Genomic DNA, 15,502 nt, shown 5'->3' on the forward strand with positions numbered 1-15,502 from the left:
TAAATGTTATTTTAGTTGCATTTCTTAAATTGCAAGAAAAGTTAAAACACAATATTAATAAAATAAATTCTTCTGACACTACATATTTGCCTTCAGTAAATATGATGGCTCTCTTTAGTTCGTGTAAGGCTAACTATCTAACATTTTGATGTTAATTAAATTTTCATATTAGATACAGTTGGGTTTTATTGATTTTTTTACAATGGGTTTAAAAACGCAACCTTTTTGGGTAAGGTTAAATTACAACAACTCTGATACCAGCAGCACTACTTTGGCCTGAGTTCACAAAATTTTGAGAAGACCAATTCCAGAACAATATATGTCTAAAAGTCATAAAAACACCAAAACATCAGGAATCCAATATATTTACTCAGAATATGAACAAGACAGTAATAGCAATTTATTCATTCTGATGTGAAGAAGAATTATTCCAGTTGTGTTTAGAGTTCTAACATTCTGGATTTTCATTTGTTTTATTGCTGCTTATTGCTTGAAGTTGATTTGTACATAACTACATTTGTATTTTTATGGGCAGAAAAAAGTTTTCACTGATTTATCTTCCTGTTTATTCATTAATATCACGTTTGAGCATAAAAATGTGTGTGAAAAGTAAAAACTGTGAGCAATTGTTTTTTCAGTCATAAGCAGGCAAGAATCAAAAATTAAAACTACAGCACCTCTGAAGTTGAAAGACTTCTCTTTTTAGATACAGAAAGATTATAAAGATTAAAGAACATACAGTTGAGATATGGACTCCCAAAACTACACAAATTTGGCACCCAAAACATTTTCACCAAATTGGTAGGAGCATATAATTTGACAGAAAAGGCCCAAGGCTATCGAACAAAAAGCACAAGAAGACAGCACAGTTGTTGGCCAAATCTGTTGATTAAATTGTGAATTGTGACTGGTTAACGATGGGCTCTCAAAGTCACACAGTTAATTTTCTATCATTTTTGTGGTCTTACGGCTGTTACAGTTTGCATTTAAAAATGTCAGCAATAATATCTTCTAATTCAGCACAAAAAGTTGTTTAAGTGTACAAAAGCAAGGGCTTGTAAACTGAAAGTACCTTTCACAAAAGTTATCCAAAGTTCACACTTTGGCACATGTGTAGGTGGTGCAAACTCGGGACCCCTATTCACGAGAGGCTATAGAAAGGAACCAAAGGAGATATGGAGCTGAATCTTAGTACATATCCATTCAAGACATTGTGGAACCTTCCAATAAAATTTCATTATATTCAGAAATGGTCCAGCAGAGACTCCCGTTACTTGAAATGGAATGAGCCAATTTTGAAACTGTCCATGTACTCCACACCCTAACAAGGACTGTACAGGTGGAGCAGAAAGTGCACTGCAGTCATAAACAATATTCTTTATTTATTCAGAAACGTATTTCGTTAGAAGTGATTTTAAGGTGGGAATCAGTTTTTAAACACCAGACTGTGCTTCTCTCTGTGTATGTGAGTTCGGAGGAATGATGGTGAGACAAGAATTGAGGTTACAGGATGATTCAGGAAGTGGGGTGGGGGGAGTGAAGGTGGAGGGGAGGGATGTATTGTAGGATCACAGTTAGATGGAAGAGTATACCAAGTAAGGCTGGGTTCAGTACTAGTTTTGAGTTGGTAGCAAAAAAGTGTTTCCACTTTAGGGAGGAGAGTAGGTCTTTAACAAGCTCAGAATGACTGAATTTGTGAATGTGGCAAAAGACAAGCCCCTTTGAAATGAGGCTTTTGGAGGAGAGGTTCACTACCGTGTTACAGGACTGTTTAGGCCCTGGGTTCGGTAGGATGGTGGGTGGGAGCTTGTGAGATTGTAGCATATGTAGTTCTGCAAGATGGGGTCAGGCATCTATTAACTGATGTAAAGGAGGTTTGACAGAGGTTTTTGTAGTGGTGCTGGATTGTGGTAGTCCAATATAAGTGTACAAAGTGAATAGACTTTACAGTTTTTAAGGTGGCACTGTGCATGCTGCTCTTGTTCCTGCAGTACGTGGGTTTCAAATTTGGCAATGTGATGTGGTAATTGGTACAGCGGTGGAAATATTTTACAGGCAGTGCTGAGGCAGTGACGAAATGTTTAGGACTCAATTATATATTGTGTAGGGCTAAGTTGGTGAGAGCTGTGGAATGACAGAATTATAACATAGAATCACTGTGGAAAGCTATTTGGGAGCAATTCCACAAACTAAGCAGCAACACAGAAACAGTTATGTGGGACTGGGTTCTGTATAGGGGTAGGGAAACTTTTCTGTATTTACACAGATGGAAGGAACAAAAATCGATTGTGGAGAAATAAAAAATAGTAACAGAGCATTAAAACATATGGGAATATTCTGAAAAATTGGAAAAAGACAAAACCAGATGAAGTATAGTGAAGGAAGGATGAAGCTACATGAAGCACAGTAGCAAGACATCAAGATGTAAATAAGACCAATAAGAAAACTGGACGAGATTAAAATGAAGACAGGAATAGAAATAAATAATAATACAATGACAGTGTGAGATGCATGTTGGTATGTAGGTATGAGTGAAGCAGGCAGCAGTTCTAAATGGGTTGGGCATGGTCAGCATGGTGTGTGCACAAATATTGGGAAGAGAGGGTAAGTGGTCCGTTAAGAAGTCAGCAACACAAAATGCGAGACCCCTTGCCTTTTCGTTATGATGCACTGTAAAGCCTGTCACACAGCATAAAAGGTAAGAAGACACAGTGCTGCCAATGTACTACCAATTCACACGGGTCCATACTGTACCCTATAGCAAACAAAAAGTGAGATATCAACTGACCTGAGTTAGGAGTTAACATAAGACTAATTTCAATTAAAATCAGTGCCTTAATAGAAAGGTTCATTTTCTTCTACCATAAAACAAAGAATGAAAATAGTCATCTACAAGCATCACAACAGTACAAATATTCCTCAGGATGGATGTATTTATGTGTTACATAATGTGGAATTCATAAACTGATTTAGTAACTGATTTGAAGTTTTATTTTTCCCAGAGCATTTTAATGCACTGGAGGCCACTGGCGCCAATCATTTTTGGACTGGTTGCATACCAGTCTCTGCCCACCAGGTCTGTTGGGTGCTACGAAGGTCACAACTGTTGCTGTGGCAGAACACTGGCATTTCCTTGAAAGTGAAGGTTTCATTCTTATTTTTGCCCCGGCTAGTTTCAACACTATCTGATTTTTAACAATTAAAATCTTAATTTCAATATAAGATGAATAAAAGCCAGTTGTCATGCCATTTCCTTTTTTCATTTATTATTAATACAACAACATACTAGTCATCGTACAGAGCAACAAGTTAAGTCTTTATGAATTTCCTTCTTTCCCTTGTAGTACATTTACTAAATTTAGCATATGCTGCTCTGTTTAAGAGTTTTAATTTCACATTTTTGTAAGGAAAAAATCCTTCAGCCTGTAGCGCAGAATTGCTTACTGAACAGCTAGCTAATTAATGCATCAATACCCATTTGTGACACATCAGGAGGGTAACAAGTTGTGTATATGGGCTTCTATCTGCTTTTATAGTTTGCTTCTCAGTTGGTATAACTAGGATGGTTAGGGTGTGTGCATCCTGTATGTGGATGCACGAGGAGTTGGCTGTGGTCCGCGAACAGCTTGAGGTGCTTCTGGCTGCGATTAGTGACCTTCAGACTGCTGCCTCAGGGTACAGTGGTAGTGGAGAATCTGGCGTGTTGTATGGGACACTTGTTTTGCCCGTGGGCTCTGCTAACCAGGCACCTCCTAGTGTACATGATGCGGTGGATTCACCCTCACCGCAGGTTGAGTATAGGGAGGTAATGCATTTACATCAGTCAAGGTGGAGAGCCAATGAGGAGACTGGTCGCTTGGCCTCGCCTATTCACCTATTCGCCCTTTAAGTAAATATGTGGCTGCTGCTTCAGTAGGATCTGGGCAGGGGTTTACTAGTTATTGGGAACTCCAAAATTAGGTGTGTTGTGGAGCCCTTAGACAGACACTGTTCAGGGCTGGAAAGAAAGACAATGTGCATTCGGTAGTCTCTCGTTGAGCCTCATCCGAGATGTGGAGGCAGCTCTGTCTGCAGCTATCGAGTATGCAGGGTGCAGTAGTCTGCAAGTTGTGGCTCAGATCAGCATCAATGATTTCTGTCGCCATCCTCAGTTCATACAGGTGGCAGGGGAGGGGTGGGGGGGAGGGGGAGGGGGGAGGAGGGTGGGAGGAGGAGGAGGAAGTGGTGGTGGTGAAGACTGCTAGCCTCGGTGTGGGGTGCAGGCAGAGCTTGCAATTTGCAGCATTGTTCCCAGGGGTGATTGGGTCCTTTGGTTTGGAGCCGAGTGAAGGGTCTCAACCAAAGGCTTCATTGACTCTGTGATTGTCTTGGCTGCAGATTTCTAGACCTGCATTATCTGGTGGGGATTTGTAAGATTCCCCTTGTCAGGTCGGGGGTGGACGACATGAAGGAAGCAGAGTGCTTATGAAGTGCACATGAGTGTTTTTTAAACTAGACAGTAGTTTGAAATACTCTGAAGAACACTCACCAGTCAATACACAGCAAAGGATGTCAGACCACTTTAGGTCTAAAGAAACTTCGTCTGTCAAAATTTTATCAGTAAACTGTCAAAGAATTCATAACAAAATTTCTTGAATTTCCTGCCCTACAGGAAAGCTCTCATGCTCAAAGTATTCTTGAGACCAACAGCTCACTGCAACCTAAACTGGAAAGATCTGAGAGATTTAGAAAGTCAGGGAACATATGTCGTAAAGACAGATTAGATGCCATAGCAAGGGGAGTGTTTATTGCAGCTGACAAAAATATTACCTCTGTTGAGGTTGAAGTGGAATGCAACAGTGAAGTTATCTGGTCCTGTATAACACATGGATGTTTTTAGAGGCGACTCAATTCCACTGTGACAGTTTTAAGTCTTCAAAGAAAGTCCACAGTCAATTGCGCATAAATTCCCAGACCATGCAATACTAGTTGGAGATGATTTTCACCTATTGAGTATAGACTGGTATATCTATGGATTCATTGAAGAGGATACTCACAATCAGATGGCCAAAATAATTTTGAAAACATTTTCTGAAAACTCTTTTGAGCAGTTAGCTTGGCAGCCCATACACAATGGAAATATCTTAGATCTGGTAGCTACAAACATGCCAGAGCTTACTGACAATATCAGTATAGAAATGGGGATTAGCAATCATAACTAGCAATTAACCATGGTTATGAAAGATATTACATCAAGTAAGAAGGCTAGGAGAGTGTTTCTTGTAGATAAGAGTAGATAAGCAGTTGTTAGCATCTCACTTAGCCAGTGAAGTAACGTCACTTAGTTCCAGTAAGATGCATGTAGAGGAGTTACAGGTAAAGTTTAAACTGATTGTAAATCACGGTCTGGAGAGTTATGCACCTTGTAAGTGGATAAAGGACGGAAAAGACTCACCATGGTTTAATGATATTTGGAAGATGCTGAGGAAGCAGAGGTTATTGCACCCTCAGTTCGAAGGAGACCGCAAAAATGACAACAAGAAAAGATTAATAGAGATTCGTATGTTTGTGAAAAGATCTATGCGTACAGCATACAACAACTACCACTGTGATACCTTAGCAAAATATCTTGCAGAGAACCTGAGAAAATTCTGGTCCTATGTAAAATCCCTAAGTGCATCTTACACTTCTGCTCAGTCCCTTGTTGAACAGTCAGGTGTGGCAGTTGAAGACAGCAAAACGAAAGCCAAAGTTTTAAATTTCACATTCAAGAAATCATTCACACAGCAAAATCATACAAATATACAGTCATCTGACCATCGCACAGGCTCCTGGCACAGAGAAACAATTGAAAGATTTAAAAGCAAATAAGGCACTAGGTCCGGATGAACTCCCAATTTGGTTTTACAAAGAATACTCCACGGCATTATCCCTTATTTAGCTTGCATTTATTGCGAATCTCTCATCCAGCACAAAGTCCCAAGTGGCAGGAGGGTAAAGGAACACGCCTGCAAAATTACAGACAAATATCAGTAACTTCAGTTTGTTGCAGAATCCTTGAACATATTCCCAGTCTGAATATAATAAATTTTCTTGAGACTGAGAAGATAATGTCTACAAATCAGATTGAGAGGGCACTGCTCGTGTGAAACTCAGATCAACCTTTTCTCACATGATATAGTGTGAACTACATGTGAAGGGCAACAGGCAGAGTCCATAGATTTCTGGAACGCATTTGACATGGTGCCCCACTGCAGGCTCTGAATGAAGGTATGAGCATATGGAATAAGTTCACAGATATGTGAATGCCTCGAAGACTTCTTAAGTAATAGAACCCAGTATCAGGGACAATGGTATTGTCAGGAGTGCTCCAGGTACGTGTGATAAGATCACTGTTGTTCTCTATATACTGATAAATGATTTAGAGGACAGGATGGGCAGCAATCTGGGGTTGTTTGCTGATGATGCTGTGGCACATGGTACTGTACTAATTAAAAGTTATCAACTGAAAACTTCACTATTATACGAGATAGAAAATTTAGAATGAGCTGATCGATATAATCTGAAGCAGTGACACCACTCACCGGAAAGCACTCATTCCATTCTCTGTGAGAAGATATTTTGATTCACTGGAAAATAATTCAATTAAAATATATACATACTTAAAGTTTGGAACCAGGCACATTATTATCTTTTGTGTCATAATATCTGTTTACTTCTGAAGTTCACCTATGCATTTTCATAGACATTATTTTTATGGACTGAATGGCATCCTTTATTAATCTGTAAAGTCATTAATTAAAAACTTAATAAAATTAACATAATGCATTATACATTTAAATATGACTGCCAAACTTTTAGCTGGGGTGTTCCTAACATGGATGAATAAAGTGGTTGCATGAATTTTTCTAATGTAATAACCCACAACATATTTCATAAACCCAATTTTGGCCTGAGTATACAGCCCATCCAATGCAGTAAAACTTAACCTAGTCGTTTTCAAATAATTACAGGATTCCGAAAGCAGCAAAAGCAGCAAAAATCTTTACACCACCCTTTATAAGACCAATCCGACCCAAAGTATTCAGTCAGTGGCAATCTCTCACATGATTAACATATCAGCATTCACATTATCAAAAGTCAGTCCACCCAACATCTTCATTAACATCTTCCTTTTCTTTTTCTACAGTCTTTGCAGTGACATGCATTACCTTTAACTTTTTGGAAACATTCAGTAGGCAGCATATGGGTTGTGTAATTGTGTCAACATTATGAAAGACAGTGTCCATGGGTTACATTCCTGGAAACCGGATGTATCAGCACCAGGAATACTGTGGTTATGTTAATATGTCACTCTTCATCTGATGAAGGTGCTCTCTGTTTAAATCAACACTGTCACACTACTATTTCAGATTGTGGTTTTTTTTACTGGTAATAAACATTTATCAAAGATCTGAGAGTGGTCATCAATTTGACTTCAAGGAATAGATACTCAAAATAAATTATAGTATTTATTTTGGCATACATTACAGGACAACTTTACACAGAACTGGTTTTCAGCAATAGTGCGATCTTCTGTCAATGCGAGAGCAAATGCAGAATACAAAGTTGCAGCTAAGCAATGTCCCCAGATGGTTGTCACAGCAATCAGAAACTGTGTCACAAACAAAATTTAGTTTCTGTGTCATTATCAAAAAATAGGAAATGCAAGTCATTATCCATTTCTGAGCAGATGGCTTCAAGCATTTCTTTTTGTGCTATACAGTTCTGTTTCTTTTATTTCTAATCACATTTTTTCAAGATTCTAAACAATACATGATCACAATAATATCTTTGTAGAATTTGCTTTCAATTCAGCACAGTAAGGTCATAAACGCATTTTTCTTTTTAGTAGCATACACACAGTGAGCAATATGTGGAAATACAACATAAGAATGATAACGACAGGACATGAACAACTGACTTTTGCTTTTGTTGATCTATGTTGTTACCTGGTCAAAAACTGTGCTCTGAGTTGTTGCTTCAAATTGTTGTGTGTGTTTGTATTACATCTGAACATTCTATCATATAATTATCTTTAATTATTTTGATAAAACTTTATTTTTTTATCACTTAGCTGCAGCAGTAAAGGTTCACTATTCACTGTCAACATTTTTGGTTGTTGGTATGAATGTACGGGGACTATAAACAGAAAGCACGAATGACGCGACAGCTAGCTTATTTTCATCTTACATTTAAATTAATATTTTAATTGTTATGTCTACCACAGTTTTGAAACTAGCAGAGGTGAAAAACAGAATGAAATCTTCACCTCTCAAGAAAACAATCAGTGTTACGCCCACCAAACAGTAGCCACTTCCCTGGCACCTGGCAGGGCCGATGGGTGAACACTGTCACACAGCCGGTACGAGAATGGTTGGCCTCAGAGGCACCTAGTACTTTGTAATAAAGGGTGTAAAGCAGGATCACGCTAGTCTAGCCCATCAACACAGAAATGCTGTTATTACTAGACCAAATGGTTAGTGGTTTTTGTTTTACTTAAATGTTTGCAGCTGGAAACAATAGGAAAAAATTATATGGATCTTAGTGCAGCTACAAAGACTACATTAATACACAACATTGTTCGCATATAGACATAACATCATGTTAATACAGATAAACAAATATGCTTTCAGTTTTTGTCTTATCCTTGTCTGGAGATGTGATTATCAGCTCATTAGTGATTCACTGAACATCCCTCTGAAAAGTCTAATACATTCGAACTGTGGCATCTCAACTCTTGTTTGTATTATCTCCATTCACTAATACTACTTTGACACGTGTGTAGAAATGCAAGTGTCAGTTGTCAAAAGCTTAAAATGCTATAGGAGGGAAAAATAAAATTGCAGATCAGTTACTAAATCCATTTACAACTCCACATCATGTCATACAAAGATGTGCACATCACGAGCAATGTTTTTACTGGCTGTGATTCTTGTGAATTGCTCTTTTCCTTCCTTGTTTTATGGTGTAGACATATAGTTGTAAAAATATAGTACGTTGACAGCACTGTCTCTCCTTTCCTGTTATGCTGTGTGACACTTTACAGTTCAGCATATCAAAAGGCAAGGGATCTTGTAACTTATGTCACTGAATATGTGAGAATATATGTGTGGTGCAGGCAGGAGCAGGAAAATACAATGATGGTGAAGAGAAGTGGTGAGATTAATTTGAAGATCCAGAAATAAACCTATCAGTCTTAGCATGCGGAGATAATAGTTGCTTTCGTGGTGTGTGTGTGTGTGTGTGTAATTTAATTTAGTATTACATACATGTCAATCAAAAACAAATATAAAATTAGACTTTATTACAAATCATATAACACTGTTCCCTGATTACACAAACTTTGCATTGGATTTCTCAAATTTAAAGAACTTTTTTTATGAATTATAGAACATAGAATGTATTATTAATCATGCACAAACAAAACCAGAAAGACATAACTTGAACAAATCAAACTACATTCCAAATTTTTCTGCCTTAAAAATTAAGACAATAACATGATTATTACACAAAATTTTCTTCTTCTTACTTTCAAATAACGTGTTATTATCTCTTAGGAATCTTTATTACTTCCAAGCAAGTTAAAAGATTTCAGTGCTAGTTCTATTTCACACATTTCTGTACTACAGAAAAATTCATCAGATCATAATGTGGGTCACATTTTCTTCTTATATTATGGTTGTGGTACATTTGATTGTGAGAAAGTTATGATTGAAGAGAGAGAATGTTTGGTTGTGGTCAATGTCCCCACTTTCTTAAAAAGGCTAAGACAGGAGATTTCTTGGGTGATGAGACACATGTAACTCTTTAATAATCTCATTTTGGGTGTAGACATTTTTCATTGCCCGTTAACTGCCTTAGAAAACATTCACAAATCCACAAGTGAATGAAAATATTTCATTCATATTAGGAATTATTCTGATGGCGAGTGCTGCAGACCACATACTTTTAATTTTCTAAATTAGGAGCATGTGCAACTCCCAATTTTGCTACAATCAACACAACACATCACTGTTATCCACCTATACTATACGGCTTGATGATGGCATCCCCTTGGGGGCAATATTCTGGAGGAGAAATGCTTTCCCTTTTGGATTTCCCAGTTGGTAAATACTAAGGAGGAGGTCACCAGAAAAACATTTCAATTTTGTAATGGAGGGAAGTTGGAGGGGAGGGGGCAGGGGTAACATTATAAAGGGAGAACAAGTTTTGACAACAGCATGCAGAGCCAAATGGATGTAGACTGCAGTAGTTATACGAAGACAAAAAGATCTGTACAAAAAACAAGAAGAGCTGCATCAAATAAGTCTTAGCCTTCAAAATAACCACTGTTGGCTACAACACACTTCTGACATCAGTTGTAAAGCTGTTGGAAACTGTCAACAAATTTTCTTGTGCAATCGCTCAAAGCACTGTGGTTACACACCGTTGCATATCTGTGGCATAGCAGGTGATGAGACCTGGTGCTACCAATAAGATCCTGAGACCGAGTGACAGTCAGTGGCACAATGTTTGTTGTCTTCCCCGCCTCCCAAAAGGAGTCTTCTGTCAAAATCCAAGATAAAAGGATGTCGATTGCTTTTTTCAAAAGCAAAGTCTCGATCTATCATGAATTTCTATCTGAGGGAGGTGAGGGAAATGCCTGTCGCTCAGTCTACGGATCGTACTGGTAGCACACGGTCTCACCTCCTGTAATAATGTGGTAAATCCAACAACGCATGACCACGTTACTTAAAACTATTCCACAAGTAGTGTTTATGAACAGTTTTCAATAGCTTTACAATTAGTGTCACAAATGTGTTGTAGCTAATGGTGATTACTTTGTAACTCTCATTTTCTTTATTTTCTGACACTATTCATCGAACTTATTGGATGCACCTTGTATATTTCAGAGTATAATAGCACACTGTAATGTTCTTGTGTTTGAAAAGATGGTTTATGCCACCTTACCTTATGTAAACTGCCTTTCAAAAGAGCTGCCCTGTCTTTCATTTTCTTGTACTTCTCAACAAATCCTTCAATCTGCCACTAGAACAAAACAAGAAAGAAAATTGTTGTGAACAAAACCACAGGAATTTGCCCACGTATTCTATCTACAGTAAAATTAACTTGAGGAAGCTGCTTGGTCCAAAACTACTTGTAACCACCTGTCAAAAGCCCAAATAGCCATCTTTCACAGTGAGGACATGCATGGAGAGTGTCAGTGAGGTTGCAGAAGGTACCAACAGGGATGTGGACCCACTCCAGTTCCACTATCATGGCCAAGTGTGCTATGTTTCACAGCTGAGGGCCAAAGATTCGTGGCACAAACAGTATCAAAGTAGTCACCGCATATTCTCAACTGGGTTTTGAATTCAGCCTTAGGGTAGAGGAGGGGGCAGGGAGGGGGTGGGGGGAGGCAGGGGAGCATGAGCACAGTGAACTCGCTCTGGTGCTCATGGTACCACACATTACACTACGAAGTGTGTGACATACTCCATTGTTCTGCTGGTAGACGCTAACTTGCCAAGGGAAAATAAATTGCACGTATCTACATCTACATCCATACTCCGCAAGCCACCTGACGGTGTGTGGCGGAGGGTACCTTGAGTACCTCTATCGGTTCTCCCTTCTATTCCAGGTGGTGAGTGGATGTGGTCCTCAAGGATTGATGCTTACTTGTGTTGAATCACTGTGCTTTCCAGAATGATGAGATCACCCAGGGAAGACCACAAAAATATTCACAACACCATAAACCCCCTCCACCGGCATGAACCCTTCAACAATTGTTGCAGTGCCATACATGCCAAAAGCCGTCCGTATGATGGAGCATAAAACACGATTTATTTGAAAAGGCCATCTTTTGCCACTCAGTAGCATGCAAATTCCTGCCTTTCTCGATGATGGACAGCAGCCAGAATATGTACATGAACCAAACCATTGCTGCAGAGGCCCATATGCATCAACATTTGTTGAACGGTCCTTGAGGAGACACAGTTGGTAGCCCCTTGGTTCATCTGGCCGGTCAGTTGCTCAACAGTTGCATATTCATTCACCAACACATATCTTTGCACCACAGTTGCCTGCATGCCAGTTTTCGATAGCACTAATTCGCCATGCACAGTATACTTTCACCACGGTGGCATGAAACAGTTTACAATCTTAGCCTTTTTGGAAATGCTTCCACACTTGGCCTGAAAACCAATGATGTCCGATAAATCGCTCTGTTTCAGCATTACGACAACATCTGCACTGTTTTCTGCATCACTCCTCGACTCACTTTATATATACTCCAATGCTAATGCTCGCATCTGCCGTCTGTGAGCTGTTACTGCATGTTGATATAAAACATAGGCAGTGCTCACCTTAATGTGACTGAACTGTGTATAAAATTACAAAGAGACAGATCGGGTGGGCAGTACTTACCTTTAGAAAGTGGAATTTCAAGTACTGCTGATGGACACTTGTAAGTGTATGGGGCAGGAAAAAAAAAAAATTCGAATTCATTAGTTTCCTGATGTCTGAGGGACCTCTTCCAATCATCCCCAAGCTATCAATCTTTCCTCCCTGGGAAACAAACAAAGTTATGAGATATCCGCCTTCCTCATTCCCCCTCATTTTGTGTGTGACAATCAGCAGCACTGGCAATTTCACCTCCTAAATATAAGTAGTGGTCGGCCATAGTGTATCACCGGAATTAAATACTTTCCTGCTAGCAAAAATTACACCCCATACAGAATTGCAGTCAAATAAAATTAGATATAATTTTTATTTACCAAGCAGCTGTAGATACAGGCATACACAGTGAAGTATAACAGCGCCATTTTTCAGGTTCTTTCCAATGAAGAAAGTACAGAAGTAGGAATAGTAACTGAAATTAAATGGAAAGAATGAAAGGAAAAACAAGTGCTCTTACTGTGTTGTTCACCTCCTCCTTGCTCCAGGAACTCTTGAGAACTTTTTCTATTTAATCTCAGTATGCACTGTTTCATCCAACCTGTCTTCTCTTTTCAAATAATGGAAAATCCAGGATGGAATATAACAATATTATGGAAATGAAAGTCACCACTCACCGTATGGTGGAGATGCTGAGTCATAGATAGGCACAATAAAAAGACTGTCACAAATAAGAAGCTTCTGGCCAGTAAGGCCTTACTGGCCAAAACCTTCTTGTTTGTGACAGGCTTTTAGTTGTGCCTATCTATGACTTAGCATCTCTGCTTTATAGGGAGTGGTAACTTTCCTTTTCATAATATTGTTACTTTCTTCTCTTTTGGCAGATTAATATAACTCCAGTTTCAAAAAAAATTATGTTTTCCTTGACTAGGTTTTCCTCGTCTGTGTGAATGTCTTCCTTGATGGTTGGTAAGCAGTTTCTATCAATATTTGATATAACACAGGAGATTTCAAAATACAGGGTGTACATAAAGTCTAGGAACAGTTTCAATTATTTATTGCACAGAAACCAAGCACTGTACAGATATCACACACATGTCATTTTGAAGGGAAACACTGAAAGTTTCTTTTTTTCCTCCTATGTTTAGAACCAAGTACGGTAAGAAGCCAACAACAAGAAAGGCCATGTACCACTGCCACAACAAATTCGTTATGACAGGTAGCTTGTGCCTGGTGAAGAGAAGCGGACATCCTAGTGTGAGTGCAGTGAATGTAGAGCACTTATGAGAGACATTCATAAGGAGTCCAAGGAAATTGGCGCATCGTGCATCCTGTGAACTGGAAATGACTCCAATGACAGTGTGGAAAGTTCTGCTACAGAAGCTGTCTATGAAACCATTAAAATTGGAGCTAGTGCAGAAGCTCAATGGCAACGATAAAGACAAGCATTCTGAGATTTGTTCACAGTTGTAACAACTGAATGAGGATGGGTATGGCATTGTTGAACACTTAATTTTTAGTGACCAAGTCACTTTTCACAGTACTGTGAAAGTGAACAGGCACAACTGTCAAATCTACGGTATGAAGCATCCACACAAATGCACTGAATTTGAGCATATTCCCCAAACACAGGTGCCAATGCTAAGGAAAAGGTAATGTGGGTTAGAGGGCAGAAGGAAGTAGTAGTAAACCAGTTCATTCAGAAACTCGGAGATATTAAGTGGGACTGTAAATATAACTGTCAAATGGGAATAAATAAAACTGAAACTGCTTTTAAGAACTTCATTAAAAATTATTTAGGTTTGTGGTATTCTTGTACTCAATAGTTTGTGTACAATGGGTTACTATCTCATGAGGAAACTAAATCTTCTCACTCTTTGATGTGATGCCAAGACGCAGTACCAATATTTCTGAAGCAGATGTGAACACATTAACCAAACCCAAAAAGGGCTTCCAATGACTTTGTCACCATAATAACCCAGGTGATTGACTGATTCTATGCGATAGCCTTCGGCCTCAAACAAGTTTGAGGACTTCAGAACCATCATTAAACAGGGTTGGACAGTATTATCTCATCCATCCTACAGCCCTGACCTAGCGCACCTCCTACTTCCATTTGCTTGTCTCATTAAAGCATCACATTTGTAGATGACATTTTGAGGATGACAAAGATGTGATTCTTACAGTGGAGAAATGGCTTCAATACCAGAACAAGGAGTGGCACTGACAGGGTACACACACCCTTGTGTCTCGATGGAGGAAGGCCATAGAACAGGGCAGCAATTGTGTGGAAGTATAGGGAATGTAGAATAAACAACATTCTTTCTTTTGTGTATTTATTGTTGTGTTCAATAAATAATTACTGAAGGGAAAAAATGTAGTGCCTCACTTTTTGGGTAACCCTCACATTTATTTTAATAGTTATTCCATATTATTTTTACTACTTTGTGAATGAAGCTTGTGGTCAAAGCACGAACTGTTGGTAGTAAAATTTAACAGTGAAAAAGAGAGGGATGGCTGTACTGAGCTGAGAAGACACATTACATTTCAATGATCTGTCACCCTGATGCTACTCATAAACATTTACCTCGAGTCAGTTTCCTTCTTGTAGCTTCTCCATGTTAAGGACCTGCTATGCACTGCCACCATGTCTTGTCACATGACTGTTTCCATTTGCAGAGGATTGAGGGCTGTAAGACAGCTCTCTAGTCTTCAAGCTACAAAATAATGTAACTGCCTTTTAAACAACTCTTCTGTATTTTGTTGCTCTTATGTCACATTTATATGCATTAAGTAAACAGATCTCATTGACAAGAACAACATTTTCAAATTGAATCTCATAACACCACAGAAGAGAGTGACATTGCTCTTCAGCCTTGTTAAGCTTTTTCTGGGTGTTGATATTGCAGACAGTGCCTCTTCCTCTCTGCCTTCCAAAACACTGCCAAGCCACAACCCCAATAAGTAAATAACCCCTTCATAGCAGGAGAAGATGTTATATATCTGTCACACTTTGACAATGTCCTAAGACGACAATTCTTTTGTCATTTCTGAAAATATTACACCACGAAGTACACACAGAGGGGGGTTCTTTATATAGTAACTA

The 15,502-nt window shown here is 38.8% G+C and overlaps 1 protein-coding gene across 1 annotated transcript in view; it reads right to left on the reverse strand.

The window, feature by feature from the left end:
- Positions 1-15,144, reverse strand: part of LOC124720283 — a 198,243-nt gene extending 183,099 nt beyond the window's left edge. The window contains exons 1-2 of the mRNA XM_047245594.1: positions 14,984-15,144; positions 10,972-11,049 (exon numbers count right to left, since the gene is read on the reverse strand). Of these exons, the coding sequence (XP_047101550.1) occupies positions 10,972-11,013 (42 nt within the window). The 5' untranslated portion in view covers positions 11,014-11,049; positions 14,984-15,144. The remainder of the gene's footprint in view (positions 1-10,971; positions 11,050-14,983) is intronic.
- Positions 15,145-15,502: the final 358 nt, after the last annotated feature.

This window comes from Schistocerca piceifrons, chromosome 11 (assembly GCF_021461385.2).
Source record: "Schistocerca piceifrons isolate TAMUIC-IGC-003096 chromosome 11, iqSchPice1.1, whole genome shotgun sequence".
Lineage (NCBI taxonomy): Eukaryota > Metazoa > Arthropoda > Insecta > Orthoptera > Acrididae > Schistocerca > Schistocerca piceifrons.